This window comes from Salmo salar, chromosome ssa17, assembly GCF_905237065.1.
Source record: "Salmo salar chromosome ssa17, Ssal_v3.1, whole genome shotgun sequence".
NCBI lineage: Eukaryota > Metazoa > Chordata > Actinopteri > Salmoniformes > Salmonidae > Salmo > Salmo salar.
This window is the reverse complement of record NC_059458.1, coordinates 44,011,951-44,032,410: the sequence shown is the minus strand read 5'-3', so window position 1 is coordinate 44,032,410 and position 20,460 is coordinate 44,011,951. Positions and strand designations below refer to the sequence as shown.

Genomic DNA, 20,460 nt, shown 5'->3' with positions numbered 1-20,460 from the left:
GGTTAAATAAAGGACTTGTTCTCAACTAGCCTACCTGGTTAAATAAAAGTGAAATAAATAAATAAACTTATTCTGTGTGTTGGAGGTGAAGGATCATTTAAAATAAACACGGTCTGTTTATTTCGACCTCCCTGGTCCATCCCCTCCTAGACTTCTGCAGTCCCTAAAATGTGTGCATGAAAACAGCCCTTTATGTCTATGATATATCTATGATTTGTGCTGGGGACTGTTAGTGCTCATATCGCCCTGGAGTCGGCGGTTCCATCGCCCTGGTCGGCGGTTCCACTGCCCTGGAGTCAGCGGTTCCACCGCCCTGGAGTCAGCGGTTCCATCGCCCTGGAGTCAGCGGTTCCATCGCCCTGGTCGGCGGTTCCATCACCCTGGTCAGCGGGTTTATCACCCTGGTCGGCGGTTCCATCACCCTGGTCAGCGGGTTCCATCACCCTGGTGAGCGGGTTCCATCACCCTGGTCGGCGGGTTCCATCACCCTGGTCGGCGGGTTTATCACCCTGGTCAGCGGGTTCCATCACCCTGGTGAGCGGGTTTATCACCCTGGTCAGCGGGTTCCATCACCCTGGTCGGCGGGTTCCATCACCCTGGTCGGCGGGTTCCATCACCCTGGTCGGCGGTTCCATCACCCTGGTCGGCGGGTTTATCACCCTGGTCAGCCACTCACTTTCTGAACTAGTTCTAGTTTTGTCAATGAAACTTTAAAATACCTTCAATATAAAAATATGTAAACTGGGAAGAATCATTCAAGAATATGAATAATTAATAATAATAATTTAATAAATATTCCCTTTAATAATTAAAGGGAATATTTACTCTGTGAGCCCTGAGAAGAAACGTGTGGACTATAGTTTAATATTCCCAGTAGGCACATTCCACATATTGTACATACATGTGATAAATAAAAAGGATTTTATTCGGTGTTGATAGAAAATGTTCTTGAAGCCCTGGGGGGGAAACCCCCTGTGAAATAATGCAGGTCAAAGCTTGAGAACATGAAACATGGTGACTATGAGGATAATACTGAGCTGTCCTTGGTATGTGTGTAACCTAGCTAGATATTCAGTGAACAGGGCTTTTGGGTAGAGAAGCCCTCTGTGAAAGGGGGGGGGGGGGTCTCGGTGCCCGGGGAGCCGTTTTACTGTTGTTCTACTAAAGCCTTTTAACGGTGTATGATCCGTTCTGTTCCGTCTTTATTTTGTTGGCCACGCCCTGCCTCTCTCTTTTTGGAAACACTAAACCGACTGAACCTGCCCCACGCCCGCCTTGCTTCCTCCTCTCATCGCATGACTTGACATGGATAGAAAAGAGCACAAGCTCTGAACTATTACCATCAGACTCCAGTCCTACCGAACCGAGACAAGTGGATAACCCAGTCAGACGGGATAGCTGACTAGACCACACAGACAGACAGATCACAGCCTTGCATTTACATCGCTACAGTCTGTTCTCTCATGCACCGTCCCGTTTAATCTGTCGCCTCTGCCGTTATTGTTATATGATTATTATTGCGGCAGTTCGCACCTTGTTATTCCGGTGTGGAGGAGGGGAGTAAATTTATATGGCCGCGACGCTAATCACGATGAGCGCTGGGACCGGGTCCGGGACCGGGCAGGACGAGATGTTCTACACCCTGCTGAAGCCCATGCTTTCGGAAGGCTTCCCGGTCGAGGAGTCGGCTCTGTTCGGTTTCGATCCCAAGAACGTAGTGACGGAAAGGAGTGGACAGAGTGAATACACGCAGCAGGTAATGTAGTGTCAGTCTGTGTTGTTTATCTCAGAATGGGCGAGGTTGGTAGCATGTTGCAAAGCACCAGGCTGTCTGTTTCGCTGTCATAGGGAATTATATACTATAATAAAACATCTACAGGAGATTGACGCTTTAATTGTGCGGAATAATAATGTCTCCTGATTTTTTTGGGGGGTTTGTTTTGGTCGTAAGTATTTTTATCATTCGATGTGTAGGCCTATGGGTCGGGACACAGCAGGAGGATTACATGTGATGGGGAACGAGATCCATCGTAGAGACGGCAGGGTAGCCTAGTGGTTAGAGCGTTGGACTAGTTAACCGAAAGGTTGCTGGATCAAATCCCTGAGCTGACAAGGTACAAATCTGTCGTTCCACTGTTCCTAGTCCGTCATTGAAAATAAGAATGTATTCTTAATAACTGACTAGTTAAATACATTTTTTTAAATAGCAAGACGCATTTAGCGCATAGTTCATTGGAGCTGGTAGGACAGGCAGCTATGCCAGACTGTGCCAGTTGCTCACAATTGGTTTCTTGGCTCTCGTTCTCATCAACAACTGACTCCGTCCGATTCCATCTACTCTCTAACGCGCGGTGCGGGATCCGGACCCAACCCGATATAGTAGGTAGAAACTTCCCAGCAATGTCGACAGACTGCCCGACCGCCTTAATCGGAAAACACTTGTGACAGATATACATGACCAGTTAACAGCTGGACGATCTAAACGACAGAAATAGAAAAGCTTTCCTTCAGCCAGCAAGCTATTGCGTAAAGAACAGGACAGAGCAGTTACTTTGTAGGGACAAGAGGGTGTTTTCCTTCCATTTCCTTCATTGGTTGGATGATCTTTTAATGAGTTATTTATGTGGCGCCTTAATAAGAGTTTATTATGGTGTGTGTGTGTGTGTGTGTTTTTTTCCCCCACTGAGCTGAGGGAATGGAGAGAGAGTCAGGTTCATTCCTTCATCATGACCACCTGTCAGTAGGCTGCTGTCCCAAATGGCACCCTATTCCCTATGTAGTGCACTACTTTTAATCACAGCCAACCTATCTATGGGTGCCGTTTTTAGGAAGCAGATAGTGCCTGTTTTAAAGCCCTCTGGTCTGGTTGGTGTGAGTACAGTTTACAGCTGAGGGAGGAATGTGGCAGCAGCTCACTGAAGGCTACTTGATAAATGTTTGACTGGTGACTCTGTCTGTCCTATCAAACATTACTACCGGACTCCTCATCCCACTGGCCACCACATAGTTTCAGCGTGACACATTCAAACACTGGTTCTGAACTCTTAAATGGACTATACAGATGTTGTATCTTAATTTGATCACTCTTTTCTTGCGGAGAATTTCCCTGCATCGAAAACCCATTTTTTAATTTTTTTATTAATTAGTTGAAAACAAGTCCTTTATTTAACCAGGTAGGCTAGTTGAGAACAAGTCCTTTATTTAACCAGGTAGGCTAGTTGAGAACAAGTTCTCATTTACAATTGCGACCTGGCCAAGATAAAGCAAAGCAGTTCGACACATACAACAACACAGAGTTACACATGGAGTAAAACAAACGTACAGTCAATAATACAGTAGAAAAAATACAAATCTATATACAGCGAGTTCAAATGAGGTAAGATAAGGGAGTTAAGGTAGTAAATAGGCCATGGTGACGAAGTAATTACAATTTACTAACAAACGATTATATTAACAGTATTGCAGTTTTCATGTAGTCTACTTTCGGGCCAGCTAATAGCCTATCGACCGATCAAGTAACATTACTTGATGTTCAGATCCTATTGCTGCAGGATTATTTCGCTGTGACAGTATAGGTCAAATTAAGATTCTACATCTGTATGTGGTTTGAAATGATTGATGAATTTGAATTAGACGTGACCAAATTTGTTGGTACCGCTCCACAAAAAACTAAACATTTTGAATTTTCTCTGAAATACTTTTGTCAGTTTCAAGTTAATTGCCATCCATCATTTGTTTGTTCCATATTTAATAGAAATCAGCTTTTGATTTTTTTTTATTCAACATAATATTATAAATAATAAAACAAAATGAAAATGACATGGAGAAAAATGATGGGACCCTTAACCTAATATTTTGTTGCACAACCTTCAGATGCAATCAAATGTTTTCTGTAGCTCTCAATGAGACGTCTGCACCTGTTAACAGGTCGTTTTAGCCCACTCTTCCTGAGCAAACTGCTCCAGCTATCTCAGGTTTGATGGGTACCTTCTGCACCTGTTAACAGGTAGTTTGGCCCACTCTTCCTGAGCAAACTGCTCCAGCTGTCTCAGGGTACCTTCTGCACCTGTTAACAGGTAGTTTTAGCCCACTCTTCCTGAGCAAACTGCTCCAGCTATCTCAGAGTACCTTCTGCACCTGTTAACAGGTCGTTTTAGCCCACTCTTCCTGAGCAAACTGCTCCAGCTATCTCAGGGTACCTTCTGCACCTGTTAACAGGTAGTTTTGGCCCACTCTTCCTGAGCAAACTGCTCCAGCTGTCTCAGGGTACCTTCTGCACCTGTTAACAGGTAGTTTTGGCCCACTCTTCCTGAGCAAACTGCTCCAGCTGTCTCAGGGTACCTTCTGCACCTGTTAACAGGTAGTTTTGGCCCACTCTTCCTGAGCAAACTGCTCCAGCTATCTCAGGGTACCTTCTGCACCTGTTAACAGGTAGTTTTGGCCCACTCTTCCTGAGCAAACTGCTCCAGCTATCTCAGGGTACCTTCTGCACCTGTTAACAGGTAGTTTTGGCCCACTCTTCCTGAGCAAACTGCTCCAGCTATCTCAGGGTACCTTCTGCACCTGTTAACAGGTAGTTTTGGCCCACTCTTCCTGAGCAAACTGCTCCAGCTATCTCAGAGTACCTTCTGCACCTGTTAACAGGTAGTTTTGGCCCACTCTTCCTGAGCAAACTGCTCCAGCTATCTCAGGGTACCTTCTGCACCTGTTAACAGGTAGTTTTGGCCCACTCTTCCTGACCAGGTTTGATGGGTACCTTCTCCAGACTGTACGATTCAACTCTTTCCGTAGATGTTCGATAGGATTCAGATCAGGACTCATTAGAAGGACACTTCAGAATAATCCAATAAATGGTTTTGTTCTTATTTATTCTATGGGTTTTGTTTAGCTGTGTGTTTTGGGTTATTATCCTATTGGAGAAAACCTGCGACTGAGACAGAGCTTTCTGACACTGGGCAGTACGTTTCGAATCCAGAATGCCTTTGATAGTCTTGAGATTTCATTGTGCCCCTGCACAGATTCAAGGTACCCTGTGCCAGGCGCGGCACAGCAGCCCCAGAACATAACCCGAGCCTCCTCCATGTTTCACTGTGGGAGTGATGTTCTTTACTTTGAAAACTTTTTATTTCTTCATCTGTGAACATAGAGCTGATGTGACTTGCCAAAAAAAAAGGCTCCAGTTTTGATTCATCAGTACAAAGGACATTCTCCCAGAAGGATTGTGGCTTGTCGATATGCACTTTAGCAAATTCCAGTCTGCCATTAAAAAAAATATATATATCGTTTTTCTTTTCAAAAGTGGATTCCTCCTGCATCTTCTTCTATGGAACTGACTTTCACTCAACAACAAAAAAAAAACGCGCGAAACACCTTGGAGTTCAGCTTGTATCTCTTTTTCAGTTATCCTTTGTTCTTCTTCTACAATTCACACTATCTTTCTGTTCAATCTGAGGTCGTTTTTTTTTATTTGTAATATCCCCCCCCCCCTTATTTATAATATTTTCTAAGGGGAACCAACAACATGTGACCAAGCCATTCTAGAATATCTTTTATAGAAGAAGCAATAATTAATCTCTTTTCACAGCTTCTTTGCTTTATTCTGACACACCAAAGACATGCAAGTATTCATGATTTAAAATAGCTTTTAATTTCACCACTTTTTTTCAGGAGGAATTAAGCGTTATTTCAATGAGCTGTAAGGGTACCAACACATTTGAACACTTCAGTCATTTTACAGACGTTAATGTAGATACCTGAATCTATATTCTTCCTATCCATAATGCAGCATGTTGATGATATTGATTTGTATCACTTGATGATCAAAGATGTAAGCAAAAATCTATTCAAATATTGTTTCACTATCAAGTTAATTAAAACCGAAATCAATTAAAAGATTGTTTCACTATTAAGTTAATTAAAACCGAAATCAATTAAAAGATTGTTTCACTATTAAGTTAATTAAAACCGAAATCAATTAAAAGATTGTTTCACTATTAAGTTAATTAAAACCGAAATCAATGAAAAGATTGTTTCACTATTAAGTTAATTAAAACAGAAATCAATTAAAAGATTGTTTCACTATTAAGTTAATTAAAACCAAAGTGAAATTGCAAAACATCTAGATTATTTTTCCATTTACATTAGAAAAATAGAGCTTTGTTTCAGAATGAATAATGAGCCAACCTTTTCAAGTAAGTCTGTCTGTTTTGTCTCGCTCTCTCCTCAGACAGGGAAGAGTGAGCTGGATAAGTACCTCTCCCCTCAGACGCACCTCCTGACGCCCCATCTCGACCCTCCAGAGCAGAACATGTCTCGGCGGGACAGTGCCTCTGTGATGGATCATTTCTTTGGTGACGACCAGGGTGGATCTCCTTACAGCATCAACATGAACGTCTTCCTACCCGACCTGGCCTACCTGAGGATGGGCTTGTGTCGGCCGGCACGCCCGGGGCCTGGGGGTAACGTTGGAGGCATGGGCCAGCAGGTCAAAACAGAACCACCTTCTTCCTCCTCTCCCTTCGCCCATCCTCATCCTCACTGCCCCAGCAGCAGCGTCCACGGTAACAGCACCAGCCTTTCCATGGTAACGTCGTCTTCTTCTTCGTTGCCAGAGTTCACTAGCGTGTTCAGCCCGTCGGGTGACGGTGACCCGGCCTCTGACGCCGTGGCAACGGGCGGTTCTGTTTACGTGAAGGAGGAGCTGGGGTCGTTCGATCTGCCACACGACGACTCTCTGTTCCAGCTGCTCTCTGCAGAGCTGGACCCCGCCCCTCTCGCGCCCATGCATCACCACGGCAACAATGCTCATCACCGGACGGTGCAGAATCACGGGGTTTCCGGTCACTCGCCCTTCATGCACACCTTCCACGACCTGCACTTAGCCGCCCAGGCCCAGCAGCAACACCAACAACTACAGACTGCCAAGTCAAGCTACTGTGGTGGGCTGCACAGCGTGGGGGGGGCCTACCCTCACCCTCACTTCCTCCAGCAGCCCCAGCATCATCAGGCCAAGGCCTCCTACCTGCCCCCATCTCCTCCCAGCTCAGAGCCCAGCTCCCCAGATCGTCAGAAGGACCTCCTTCAGAACCTCTCCCCTCCTCCTTCCTATGCCGCCACCATCGCCTCCAAGCTGGGAGTCAGCGTGTCCCCTTGTCTTTCCCCCACCGGTGTGGCTCGGCCCCCAGCCTCGAGTCTAACTCAAGCCCCAGGCTCCGGCCCAGCTCCAAGCCTGAACCAGTCCGTCCAAGTCCGTTACAACCGCAGGACCAACCCAGACCTGGAGAAGAGAAGGATACATCACTGTGACTTCCCAGGTCAGGACTCTCTCTCTCTCTCTCACTCTCACTCTCACTCTCTCACTCTCTCACTCTCTCACACTCTCACTCACAGGTTATACTGTTTCTCTACTATCCATCCCTCCCTCCCTCAGCTGCAGAGCTTTACTTTAGGTTTACTTTCTAATGTGTGTTGGTAGTCTATTTCAGTGTAGTCATGAAGACTTGTTCCTAGCTCACATGCAATACGTCGTTTACCATCAATTAGCTCCGTGTCTGTAGGTCTGTAGTGTCCTGTGTTATGGGTGGTGGTCTGATTAGCTCAGTGTCCTGTGTTATGGGTGGTGGTCTGATTAGCTCCGTGTCTGTAGGTCTGTAGTGTCCTGTGTTATGGGTGGTGGTCTGATTAGCTCAGTGTCCTGTGTTATGGGTGGTGGTCTGATTAGCTCCGTGTCTGTAGGTCTATAGTGTCCTGTGTTATGGGTGGTGGTCTGATTAGCTCGGTGTCTGTAGGTCTATAGTGTCCTGTGTTATGGGTGGTGGTCTGATTAGCTCAGTGTCTGTAGGTCTGTAGTGTCCTGTGTTATGGGTGGTGGTCTGATTAGCTCAGTGTCCTGTGTTATGGGTGGTGGTCTGATTAGCTCAGTGTCCTGTGTTATGGGTGGTGGTCTGATTAGCTCCGTGTCTGTAGGTCTGTAGTGTCCTGTGTTATGGGTGGTGGTCTGATTAGCTCAGTGTCCTGTGTTATGGGTGGTGGTCTGATTAGCTCAGTGTCCTGTGTTATGGGTGGTGGTCTGATTAGCTCAGTGTCCTGTGTTATGGGTGGTAGTCTGATTAGCTCAGTGTCCTGTGTTATGGGTGGTGGTCTGATTAGCTCCGTGTCTGTAGGTCTATAGTGTCCTGTGTTATGGGTGGTGGTCTGATTAGCTCAGTGTCCTGTGTTATGGGTGGTGGTCTGATTAGCTCAGTGTCCTGTGTTATGGGTGGTGGTCTGATTAGCTCAGTGTCCTGTGTTATGGGTGGTAGTCTGATTAGCTCAGTGTCCTGTGTTATGGGTGGTGGTCTGATTAGCTCCGTGTCTGTAGGTCTATAGTGTCCTGTGTTATGGGTGGTGGTCTGATTAGCTCAGTGTCCTGTGTTATGGGTGGTGGTCTGATTAGCTCCGTGTCTGTAGGTCTGTAGTGTCCTGTGTTATGGGTGGTGGTCTGATTAGCTCAGTGTCCTGTGTTATGGGTGGTGGATCTGACTCAGTGAATTTTAGTAAACATTACTATTCTCTCTGTGTGTGTTGCCTCTGAATGATGTGACGTTGAATAATTCAGTAATCGACAGCAGGCTTTTAGTCAGCTCTAAGGTGTGTCCCAAATGGCACCCTATTCCCTACATCGTGCCCTCGTTGGGACCAGAACCCTGGTCAAAAGTAGTGCACTATCTAGGGAATAGGGTGTTCGTTTTGGATGCGAACAAGCCTCTAGAGATCTGTCAAGAGAAACACAGAAAATGGACTAGCAAGACGGATTGTTATTGGTTGCATCAAACTGACAGTGAATCACAGCTAGAAAAACACACCAGTCAGTCACTGAAACACACACACACACACACACACACACACACACACACACAGACACACACAGAGACACACACAGAGAGACACACACAGACACACACAGAGAGACACACACACACACACACAGACACACACACAGACACACACACAGACACACACACACACACACAGAGAGACACACACACAGAGAGACACACACACACAGAGAGAGACACACAGAGAGAGACACACACACAGAGACACACACACCGAGAGACACACACACACACACACACACACACACACACACACAGAGAGACACACAGAGAGACACACAGAGAGACACACAGAGAGAGACACACACACACACACACACACACACACACACACACACACACACACACACACACACACACACACAGAGACACACACACACACACACACACACACACACACACACACACACACCGAGAGAGACACAGAGACACACACACAGAGACACACACACACAGACACACACACACACACACGGACTCCTCTACGGTTAATATAATACTAATGTACTCCAGCTTGTCAGCAGCTCTCGTGCCCTCTCACTAATGTTAGATGATGTCAGATAGCCTCTGGCTCTGGGATTGGAAGCTTACAAAACTCCTCGGCATGTCTCGACTGGCGTTTTGGTGAATGGTATCAGGACTCAGGGAGACGGTGTTACGGAGCCTTAACCCTAATAACAGAGCCTTAACCCTAATAACGGAGCCTTAACCTTAATAACGGAGCCTTAACCCTAATAACGGAGCCTTAACCCTAATAACAGAGCCTTAACCCTAATAACGGAGCCTTAACCCTAATAACGGAGCCTTAACCCTAATAACAGAGCCTTAACCCTAATAACAGAGCCTTAACCCTAATAACGGAGCCTTAACCCTAATAACAGAGCCTTAACCCTAATAACGGAGCCTTAACCCTAATAACGGAGCCTTAACCCTAATAACAGAGCCTTAACTCTAATAACGGAGCCTTAACCCTAATAACAGAGCCTTAACCTAATAACAGAGCCTTAACCCTAATAACGGAGCCTTAACCCTAATAACGGAGCCTTAACCCTAATAACGGAGCCTTAACCCTAATAACGGAGCCTTAACCCTAATAACGGAGCCTTAACCCTAATAACGGAGCCTTAACCCTAATAACGGAGCCTTAACCCTAATAACAGAGCCTTAACTCTAATAACAGAGCCTTAACTCTAATAACGGAGCCTTAACCCTAATAACAGAGCCTTAACCCTAATAACGGAGCCTTAACCCTAATAACGGAGCCTTCGGAAAGTATTCAGACCCTTTACTTTTTCAACGTTTTGTTACATTACAGCCTTATTCTAAATGTATTAAATATCACCCTCATCAATCTACACACAATACCCCATAATGACATCACAACACCCCATAATGACATCACCATACCCCATAATGACATCACAACACCCCATAATGACATCACCATACCCCATACTGACATCACCATACCCCATAATGACATCACAATACCCCATACTGACATCACAATACCCCATACTGACATCACAATACCCCATAATGACATCACCATACCCCATGATGACATCACAATACCCCATGATGACATCACAATACCCCATACTGACATCACAATACCCCATACTGACATCACAATACCCCATAATGACATCACAATACCCCATAATGACATCACCATACCCCATACTGACATCACAATACCCCATACTGACATCACCATACCCCATACTGACATCACAATACCCCATACTGACATCACCATACCCCATACTGACATCACAATACCCCATACTGACATCACCATACCCCATACTGACATCACCATACCCCATACTGACATCACAATACCCCATACTGACATCACAATACCCCATACTGACATCACCATACCCCATACTGACATCACAATACCCCATACTGACATCACCATACCCCATACTGACATCACAATACCCCATACTGACATCACCATACCCCATACTGACATCACCATACCCCATACTGACATCACAATACCCCATAATGACATCACCATACCCCATAATGACATCACAATACCCCATAATGACATCACAATACCCCATACTGACATCACCATACCCCATGATAGCATCACCATACCCCAGGATGACATCACAATACCCCATGATGACTTCACAATACCCCAGGATGACATCACAATACCCCATGATGACATCACAATACCCCATGATGACATCACAATACCCCATAATGACAAAGCCAAAACAGGTTTAGACATTTTTGCTAATTTATTACAAATAAAAAACATTTCCTCATCAAACTACTCTTTACCCTATAATGACAAAGAGAACACAGGTTCTTAGAAATGTCTGCTCATTTAAAAACCGTTACCTTATTTACATAAGTATTCAGACCCTTTGCTATGAGACTCTAAATTGAGCTCAGGTGCATCATGTTTTCATTGATCATCCTTGAGATGTTTCTACAACTTGATTGGAGTCCACCTGTGGTAAATTCAATTGATTGGACATGATTTGGAAAGGCACACACCTGTCTATATAAGGTCCCACAGTTGACAGTGCATGTCAGAGCAAAAACCAAGCCATGAAGTTGAAGGAATTATCCATAGTGCTTCAGGACAGGGTTGTGTCGAGGCACAGATCTGGGGAAGGGTACCAAAACATTTCTGCTGCATTGAAGGTCCCCAAAAACACAGTGGCGTCCATCATTCTGAAATGGAAGAAGTTTGGAACCACCAAGACTCTTCCTAGAGCTGGCCGCCCGGCCAAACTGAGCAATCGGGGGAGAAGGGCCTTGGTCAGGGAGGTGACCAAGAACCCAGTGGTCACTCTGACAGAGCTCCAGAGTTCCTCTGTGGAGATGGAGGAACCTTCCAGAAGGACAACCATCTCTGCAGCACTCTGCCAATCTAGCCTTTTATGCTAGAGTGGCCAGACGGAAGCCACTCCTCAGTAAAAGACACATGACAGCCCGCTTGGAGTTTGTCAAAAGGCACATAAAGAATCTCAGACCATGAGAAACAAGATTCTCTGATCAGATGAAACCAAGATTGAACTCTTTGGCCTAAATGTCAAGCGTCACGTCTGGAGGAAACCTGGCACCATCCCTACGGTGAATCATGGTGGTGGAAGCATCAGGCTGGGGGGATGTTTTTCAGCGGCAGGGACTGGGAGCCCTCAGACTGGGGCTAAGCTTCACTTTCCAAAAGGACAACGACCCTAAGCAGACAGCCAAGACAACGCAGGAGTGGCTTCGGGACAAGTCTCTGAATGTCATTGAGTGGCCCAGCCAGAGCCCAGACTTGAACCCGATCGAACATCTCTGGAGAGACCTGAAAATAGCTGTGCAGCGACGCTCCCCATCCAACCTGACAGAGCTTGAGAGGATCTGCAGAGAAGAATGGGAGAAACTCCCCAAATACAGGTGTGCCAAGCTTGTAGCATCATACCCAAGAAGACTTGACGCTGTAATCGCTGCCAAAGGCGCTTCAACAAAAGTACTGAGTAAAGGGTCTGAATACTGATGGAAATGTGCTATTTTTTTATTTGTATAAATTAGCTAAAATTTCAAAAACCTGTTTTTGCTTTGTCATTATGGGGTAATGTGTGTACATTGAGGATTTAAAAAAAATATATATATTTTTGAATGAGGCTGTAACGTAACAACGTGGAAAAATTCAAGGTGTCTGAATACTTTCAGAATGCACAGTATTGTAGAACTTCAGATACCACAGATATATAGTATTGTAGAACAGCAGATACCACAGATATATAGTATTGTAGAACTTCAGATACCACAGATATATAGTATTGTAGAACAGCAGATACCACAGATATATAGTATAGTAGAACAGCAGAATCCATAGATATATAGTATAGTAGAACAGCAGAATCCACAGATATATAGTATTGTAGAACAGCAGATACCACAGATATATAGTATAGTAGAACAGCAGAATCCACAGATATATAGTATTGTAGAACAGCAGATACCACAGATATATAGTATAGTAGAACAGCAGAATCCATAGATATATAGTATAGTAGAACAGCAGAATCCACAGATATATAGTATTGTAGAACAGCAGATACCACAGATATATAGTATAGTAGAACAGCAGATACCACAGATATATAGTATTTTATAACATAATTCCATTGAGAGAGAGTATTGTATAACATATACTGTAGATAGTATTGTATAACACATACTGTAGAGAGTATTGTAGAACAGAGAGAGAGAGTATTGTAGAACATATACTGTAGATAGTATTGTATAACACATACTGTAGAGAGTATTGTAGAACAGATAGTATTGTAGAACAGCGGAATCCATAGACGGATAGTATTGTGGATCAGAGGGCTCGCAGTTGTGGAACAGAACATTTGATGTATGTTGTACATATTCCTGAACTTGTGCCTATTTTATAATCCTGACAATATAGTTTTCTTCTTCTTCTGTGTATCGTTTCCCAGGATGTAAGAAAGTGTACACCAAGTCTTCCCATCTAAAAGCCCACCTGAGGACCCACACTGGTAAGATCTTCTCTCTCTTTTAATTAACCGTGTTTTACATTTTATTTTTTATATAAAACGACCTCGTTTAAAGGCGGGTGGCGTTGGCCTCTTTTCTTTCTTTACTTTTGGTCGTGTTCCTCGTGGTGTTGCTAGGCAGGAGCGTAGTCTTGGCATGCGTTATGCATTCATTCCTTGCATGCTGCTTGGGGAAGTTATCCCAGCTCCGCCCGCCCCAATAGACGGATAAGTTGACAACACTTCAACAACAAAAAAAAGCCCCGCTCTCTGTCAGCAGGAGTTGTAGAATATTCAGCAGCTCTGGAATGTTTCAGGAATTCTAGAACGTTTTCATCTGTGAGGGTTGAGGGGGGGCTTTCTGTGAGGGTTGAGGGGGGGCTTTCTGTGAGGGTTGAGGGGGGGCTTTCTGTGAGGGTTGAGGGGGGGCTTTCTGTGAGGGTTGAGGGGGGCTTTCTGTGAGGGTAGAGAGGGGGGCTTTCTGTGAGGGTAGAGAGGGGGGCTTTCTGTGAGGGTAGAGAGGGGGCTTTCTGTGAGGGTTGAGGGGGGGCTTTCTGTGAGGGTAGAGAGGGGGGCTTTCTGTGAGGGTAGAGAGGGGGGCTTTCTGTGAGGGTAGAGAGGGGGGCTTTCTGTGAGGGTAGAGAGGGGGGCTTTCTGTGAGGGTAGAGAGGGGGCTTTCTGTGAGGGTAGAGAGGGGGCTTTCTGTGAGGGTAGAGAGGGGGGCTTTCTGTGAGGGTAGAGGGGGGGGCTTTCTGTGAGGGTAGGGGGGGGCTTTCTGTGAGGGTAGAGGGGGGGCTTTCTGTGAGGGTAGAGGGGGGGCTTTCTGTAAGGGTTTGAGGGGGGGCTTTCTGTGAGGGTAGGGGGGGCTTTCTGTGAGGGTAGAGAGGGGGGCTTTCTGTGAGGGTAGAGGGGGGGCTTTCTGTAAGGGTTTGAGGGGGGCTTTCAGTAAGGGTTTGAGGGGGGCTTTCTGTGAGGGTTGAGGGGTGTTCTACATACAGTATAACGTGTGTTGCGTCCCTGTCAACCTGTTATTTTCCTGTTCTCCTCCTGACTGTGTGTGTGTGTGTGTGTGTGTGTGTGTGTGTGTGTGTGTGTGTGTGTGTGTGTGTGAGAAACGGGTCATGTTAATAACCAGAATGTAGCAGCAGAGACGCAGGCTGTCCCGTCGTGGAATGGGTACAGTAGGTCCTGACTGTGTGTGGTTAACTCTGGGATAAGGGATATTCTGGGGTGGGGGGGGGAATGTGCTGCGTATAGACCAGTCATACCAGATAGAGAAACAGTGCAGTTGAATATTCCAGATCGGGTTCTGGACTAATGGACTAGACTGGACTAATATATCTATATCTCTTCTCTCTATCTTCCATACCGACTTCTCCTCAACCAATCACGTGTCTTTAGAAAGCAGATGTCACAAAGTGCTTGTACAGAAACTCAGTTTAAATCTCCAAATGGAAAGCGATGCAGGTGTAGAAGCACGGTGGCTCAGGAAAAACTCCCTAGGAAAAACTCCCCAAGAAAGGCAGGAACCTAGGAAGAAACCTAGAGAGGAACCAGGCTATGAGGGGTGGCCGGTCCTCTTCTGGCTGTGCTGGGTAGAGAGGAACCAGGCTATGAGGGGTGGCCAGTCCTCTTCTGGCTGTGCCGGGTAGAGAGGAACCAGGCTATGAGGGGTGGCCATTCCTCTTCTGGCTGTGCCGGGTAGAGAGGAACCAGGCTATGAGGGGTGGCCAGTCCTCTTCTGGCTGTGCCGGGTGGAGATTAGAAACCTAGAGAGGAACCAGGCTATGAGGGGTGACCAGTCCTCTTCTGGCTGTGCCAGGTGGAGATTAGAAACCTAGAGAGGAACCAGGCTATGAGGGGTGACCAGTCCTCTTCTGGCTGTGCCAGGTGGAGATTAGAAACCTAGAGAGGAACCAGGCTATGAGGGGTGGACCAGTCCTCTTCTGGCTGTGCCGGGTGGAGATTAGAAACCTAGAGAGGAACCAGGCTATGAGGGGTGGCCAGTCCTCTTCTGGCTGTGCCGGGTGGAGATTAGAAACCTAGAGAGGAACCAGGCTATGAGGGGTGGCCAGTCGTCTTCTGGCTGTGCTGGGTGGAGATTAGAAACCTAGAGAGGAACCAGGCTATGAGGGGTGGACCAGTCCTCTTCTGGCTGTGCTGGGTGGAGATTAGAAACCTAGAGAGGAACCAGGCTATGAGGGGTGGACCAGTCCTCTTCTGGCTGTGCTGGGTGGAGATTAGAAACCTAGAGAGGAACCAGGCTATGAGGGGTGGACCAGTCCTCTTCTGGCTGTGCTGGGTGGAGATTAGAAACCTAGAGAGGAACCAGGCTATGAGGGGTTGGCCAGTCCTCTTCTGGCTGTGCTGGGTGGAGATTAGAAACCTAGAGAGGAACCAGGCTCTGAGGGGTGGCCAGTCCTCTTCTGGCTGTGCCGGGTAGAGAGGCACCAGGCTATGAGGGATGGGCCAGTCCTCTTCTGGCTGTGCCGGGTAGAGAGGAACCAGGCTATGAGGGGTGGCCCGTCCTCTTCTGGTTGTGCCGGGTGGAGATTATAACAGAACATGGCCTAGATGTTCAAATGTTCATAAATGACCAGCAGGGTCAGATAATAATAATCACAGTGGTTGTCGAGGGTGCAACAGGTCAGCACCTCAGGAGTAAATGTCAGTTGGCTTTTCATAGCCGACCATTCAGAGGTCGAGACAGCAGGTGTGGTAGAGAGGCAGAGAGAGAGCGGGAGAGTCGAAAACAGCAGGTCTGGGACAGGTAGCACGTCCGGTGAACAGGTCAGGGTTCCATAGCCGCAGGCAGAACAGTTGAAACTGGAGCCGCAGCACGACCAGGTGGACTGGGGGACAGCAAGGAGTCATCAGGCCAGATAATCCGGGGGCATGGTCTCTCTGTCTCTCTCTCTGTCTCTCTCTCTCTGTCTCTCTCTCTCTCTCTCTCTCTCACACAGAGAGTGTAATATGAGATAAGCCATGTAAACAAGGAGCTGTAGTTTAGGTGTGGTCCTCCCAGGCAGTCAGAAACATATTCCCCTGGTAATATCTGTATATTCCTGGTCTAGTTCTCTGATCTGGGAAACACATCCTCCTATCATCCAGTAGATTGTAATGGTTATTAAACGGCTCTCTGTAGGAGACGACGTATCTGTGTGCTTCCTGTTGGGAACGGCTAGAGGTTTTATGACACGGACTGTTTGACAAGGGTGCACACACACACACACACACACACACACTCTGCTCCAACAACCTGGATAACGGATGCTGTTGGAGAGATGAAACGAGGGCTTCCAACACAGGTGAATGAGAGGCATTAGGAAGTGTGTGTGTGTGTGTGTGTGTGTGTGTGTGTGTGTGTGTGTGTGTGTGTGTGTGTGTGTGTCTGAAGGGCCTTGACTATGGGCAGGTTAATCATTTCAGGTGAACTCAATGCACCTGTCTCTGAGGAGGGGGAGGAGTGGAGCAATCCACCTGTCTCTGAGGAGTGGAGCAATCCACCTGTCTCTGAGGAGTGGAGCAATCCACCTGTCTCTGAGGAGTGGAGCAATCCACCTGTCTCTGAGGAGTGGAGCAATCCACCTGTCTTTGAGGAGTGGAGCAATCCACCTGTCTCTGAGGAGTGGAGCAATCCACCTGTCTCTGAGGAGTGGAGCAATCCACCTGTCTCTGAGGAGTGGAGCAATCCACCTGTCTCTGAGGAGTGGAGCAATCCACCTGTCTCTGAGGAGTGGAGCAATCCACCTGTCTCTGAGGAGTGGAGCAATCCACCTGTCTCTGAGGAGTGGAGCAATCCACCTGTCTCTGAGGAGTGGAGCAATCCACCTGTCTCTGAGGAGTGGAGCAATCCACCTGTCTCTGAGGAGTGGAGCAATCCACCTGTCTCTGAGGAGTGGAGCAATCCACCTGTCTCTGAGGAGTGGAGCAATCCACCTGTCTCTGAGGAGTGGAGCAATCCACCTGTCTCTGAGGAGTGGAGCAATCCACCTGTCTCTGAGGAGTGGAGCAATCCACCTGTCTCTGAGGAGTGGAACAATCCACCTGTCTCTGAGGAGTGGAGCAATCCACCTGTCTCAGGAGTGGAGCAATCCACCTGTCTCAGGAGTGGAGCAATCCACCTGTCTCTGAGGAGTGGAGCAATCCACCTGTCTCTGAGGAGTGGAGCAATCCACCTGTCTCTGAGGAGTGGAGCAATCCACCTGTCTCTGAGGAGTGGAGCAATCCACCTGTCTCTGAGGAGTGGAGCAATCCACCTGTCTCTGAGGAGTGGAGCAATCCACCTGTCTCTGAGGAGTGGAGCAATCCACCTGTCTCTGAGGAGTGGAGCAATCCACCTGTCTCTGAGGAGTGGAGCAATCCACCTGTCTCTGAGGAGTGGAACAATCCACCTGTCTCTGAGGAGGGGGAGGAGTGGAACAATCCACCTGTTTCTGATGGGGGTAGGAGTGGAGCCTTGAGGGGGGGGTTGTCTCTAACACACATAACTCTACCAGTCCAGACATGTCTGCCACTGCGTACCTCCCTCGCTCCCTGCCCTCTCGTTGGGGGGGTCGGTCTTCACCCCTACACACTCCCACAACCCCTCCACCTACCCGGAGTTGGTCTCTCCCATAGAGATGGCTCTTTTCACTTCAACTGGTTTTGCACAGAGCAATATATATATATATATATATACTGCATTCCGAAAGTATTCAGACCCCTTGACTTTTTCCACATTTTGTTACGTTACAGCCTTATTCTAAAATGGATTAAAAAAAATTTTACCCCCTCATCAAAACTACCCATAATACTCCGTAATGACTACCCACAATACCCCATAATGACAAAGCAAAAACAGGTTTTAGACATTTTTGCAGATGTATTGAGAAGAAATATATATAATTCACATTTCAGACCTTTTACTCAGTACTTTGTAGAAGCACCTTTTTGGCAGCGATTACAGCCTCGAGTCTTCTCGGGTCTGACGCTACAAGCTCGGCACGCCGTCTCCTCTGAACAGTTGATGTTGAGATGTGTCTGTTACTTGAACTCTGTGAAGCGTTTATTTGGGCTGCAATTTCAGATTTCATAGCGAATTTATGGTTTTTGCGACTACACTTGAAGAAACTTTGAATAAGGGTTTCAAATTTTGGGGAAATGACACTAATTGTTTTATATTTTTGTACTTTTTGTCAGGAAATGCAGCTCCGTCTCAGGTTCTGCTGTTGTGCAGTGGTTGCACAGCCATTCCTCTACAGGGAGCCAGGTTTTCCTGTGTCTACCCTTCTCAATGGCAAGGCTGTGCTCACTGAGCCTGTACTTTATCAAGGTTTTTCTAAGGTTTTGATCAGTAAGCGTGGTCAAATAGTTTGCCACGGTGTACTGTCGATTTTTAGGGCAAGATAGCATTGCATTTTGTGTTTCCCAATAGATCATGTAGTTTTGATTTGACTGTGTTGTAATTTGGTTTATTCTGATTGATTGGATGTTCTGGTCCTGAGGCTTCAGTGTGTTAGTAGAACAGGTTTGTGAACTCAGTCCCAGGACCAGCTGGATGAGGGTCCTGAGGCTTCAGTGTTTTAGTAGAACAGGTTAGTGAACTCAGCCCCAGGACCAGCTGGATGAGGGTCCTGAGGCTTCAGTGTGTTAGTAGAACAGGTTTGTGAACTCAGCCCCAGGACCAGCTGGATGAGGGTCCTGAGGCTTCAGTGTTTTAGTAGAACAGGTTAGTGAACTCAGCCCCAGGACCAGCTGGATGAGGGTCCTGAGGCTTCAGTGTGTTAGTAGAACAGGTTAGTGAACTCAGCCCCAGGACCAGCTGGATGAGGGTCCTGAGGCTTCAGTGTTTTAGTAGAACAGGTTTGTGAACTCAGCCCCAGGACCAGCTGGATTAGGGGACTCTTTTCTTTGCTCAGCTCTTGGCATATATATATATATATATATATTTCACACATAGTTGAGGTCAGAAGTTTACATACACCTTAACCAAATACATTTAAACTCAATTCCTGACATTTTAATCCTAGTAAAAAATTCCCTGTCTTATGTCAGTTAGGATCACCACTTTATTTTAAGAATGTGAAATGTCAGAATAATAGTAGAGACAATGATTTATTTCAGCTTTTATTTCTTTCATCACATTCCCAGTGGGTCAGAAGTTTACATACACTCAATTAGTATTTGGTAGCATTGCCTTTAAATTGTTTAACTTGGGTCAAACGATTCGGGTAGCCTTCCACAAGCTTCCCACAATAAGTTGGGTGAATTTTGGCCCATTCCTCCTGACAGAGCTGGTGTAACTGAGTCAGGTTTGTAGGCCTCCTTGCTCGCACACGCTTTTTCAGTTCTGCCCACAAATGTTCTATGGGATTGAGGTCAGGGCTTTGTGATGGCCACTCCAATACCTTGACTTTGTTGTCCTTAACACATTTAGCCACAATTTTGGAAGTATGCCTGGGGTCATTGTCCATTTGGAAGACCCATTTGAGACCAAGCTTTAACTTCCTGACTGATGTCTTGAGGTGCTGACCTGTTGCACCCTCGACAACCACTGTGATTATTATTATTTGACCCTGCTGGTCATTTATGAACATTTGAACATCTTGGCCATGTTCTGTTATAATCTCCACCCGGCACAGCCAGAAGAGGACCGGCCACCCCTCATAGCCTGGTTCCTCTCTACCCGGCACAGCCAGAAGAGGACTGGCCCACCCCTCATAGCCTGGTTCCTCTCTAGGTTTCTAATCTCCACCCGGCACAGCCAGAAGAGGACTGGACACCCCTCATAGCCTGGTTCCTCTCTACCCGGCACAGCCAGAAGAGGACTGGCCACCCCTCATAGCCTGGTTCCTCTCTAGGTTTCTAATCTCCACCCAGCACAGCCAGAAGAGGACCGGCCACCCGTCATAGCCTGGTTCCTCTCTAGGTTTCTTCCTAGGTTCTCGGCCTTTCTAGGGAGTTTTTCCTAGCCACCGTGCTTCTACACCTGCATTGCTTGCTGTTTGGGGTTTTAGGCTGGGTTTCTGTACAGCACTTTGAGATATCAGCTGATGTAAGAAGGGCTT

At 46.7% G+C, this 20,460-nt stretch overlaps 1 protein-coding gene across 1 annotated transcript in view; it reads left to right on the top strand.

The window, feature by feature from the left end:
- Positions 1-1,205: 1,205 nt before the first annotated feature.
- Positions 1,206-20,460, top strand: part of LOC106593200 (Krueppel-like factor 5) — a 23,371-nt gene continuing 4,116 nt past the window's right edge. Inside the window, 3 exon segments of the mRNA XM_045699628.1 lie at positions 1,206-1,756; positions 6,227-7,313; positions 13,355-13,414. Of these exon segments, the coding sequence (XP_045555584.1) occupies positions 1,571-1,756; positions 6,227-7,313; positions 13,355-13,414 (1,333 nt within the window). The 5' untranslated portion in view covers positions 1,206-1,570.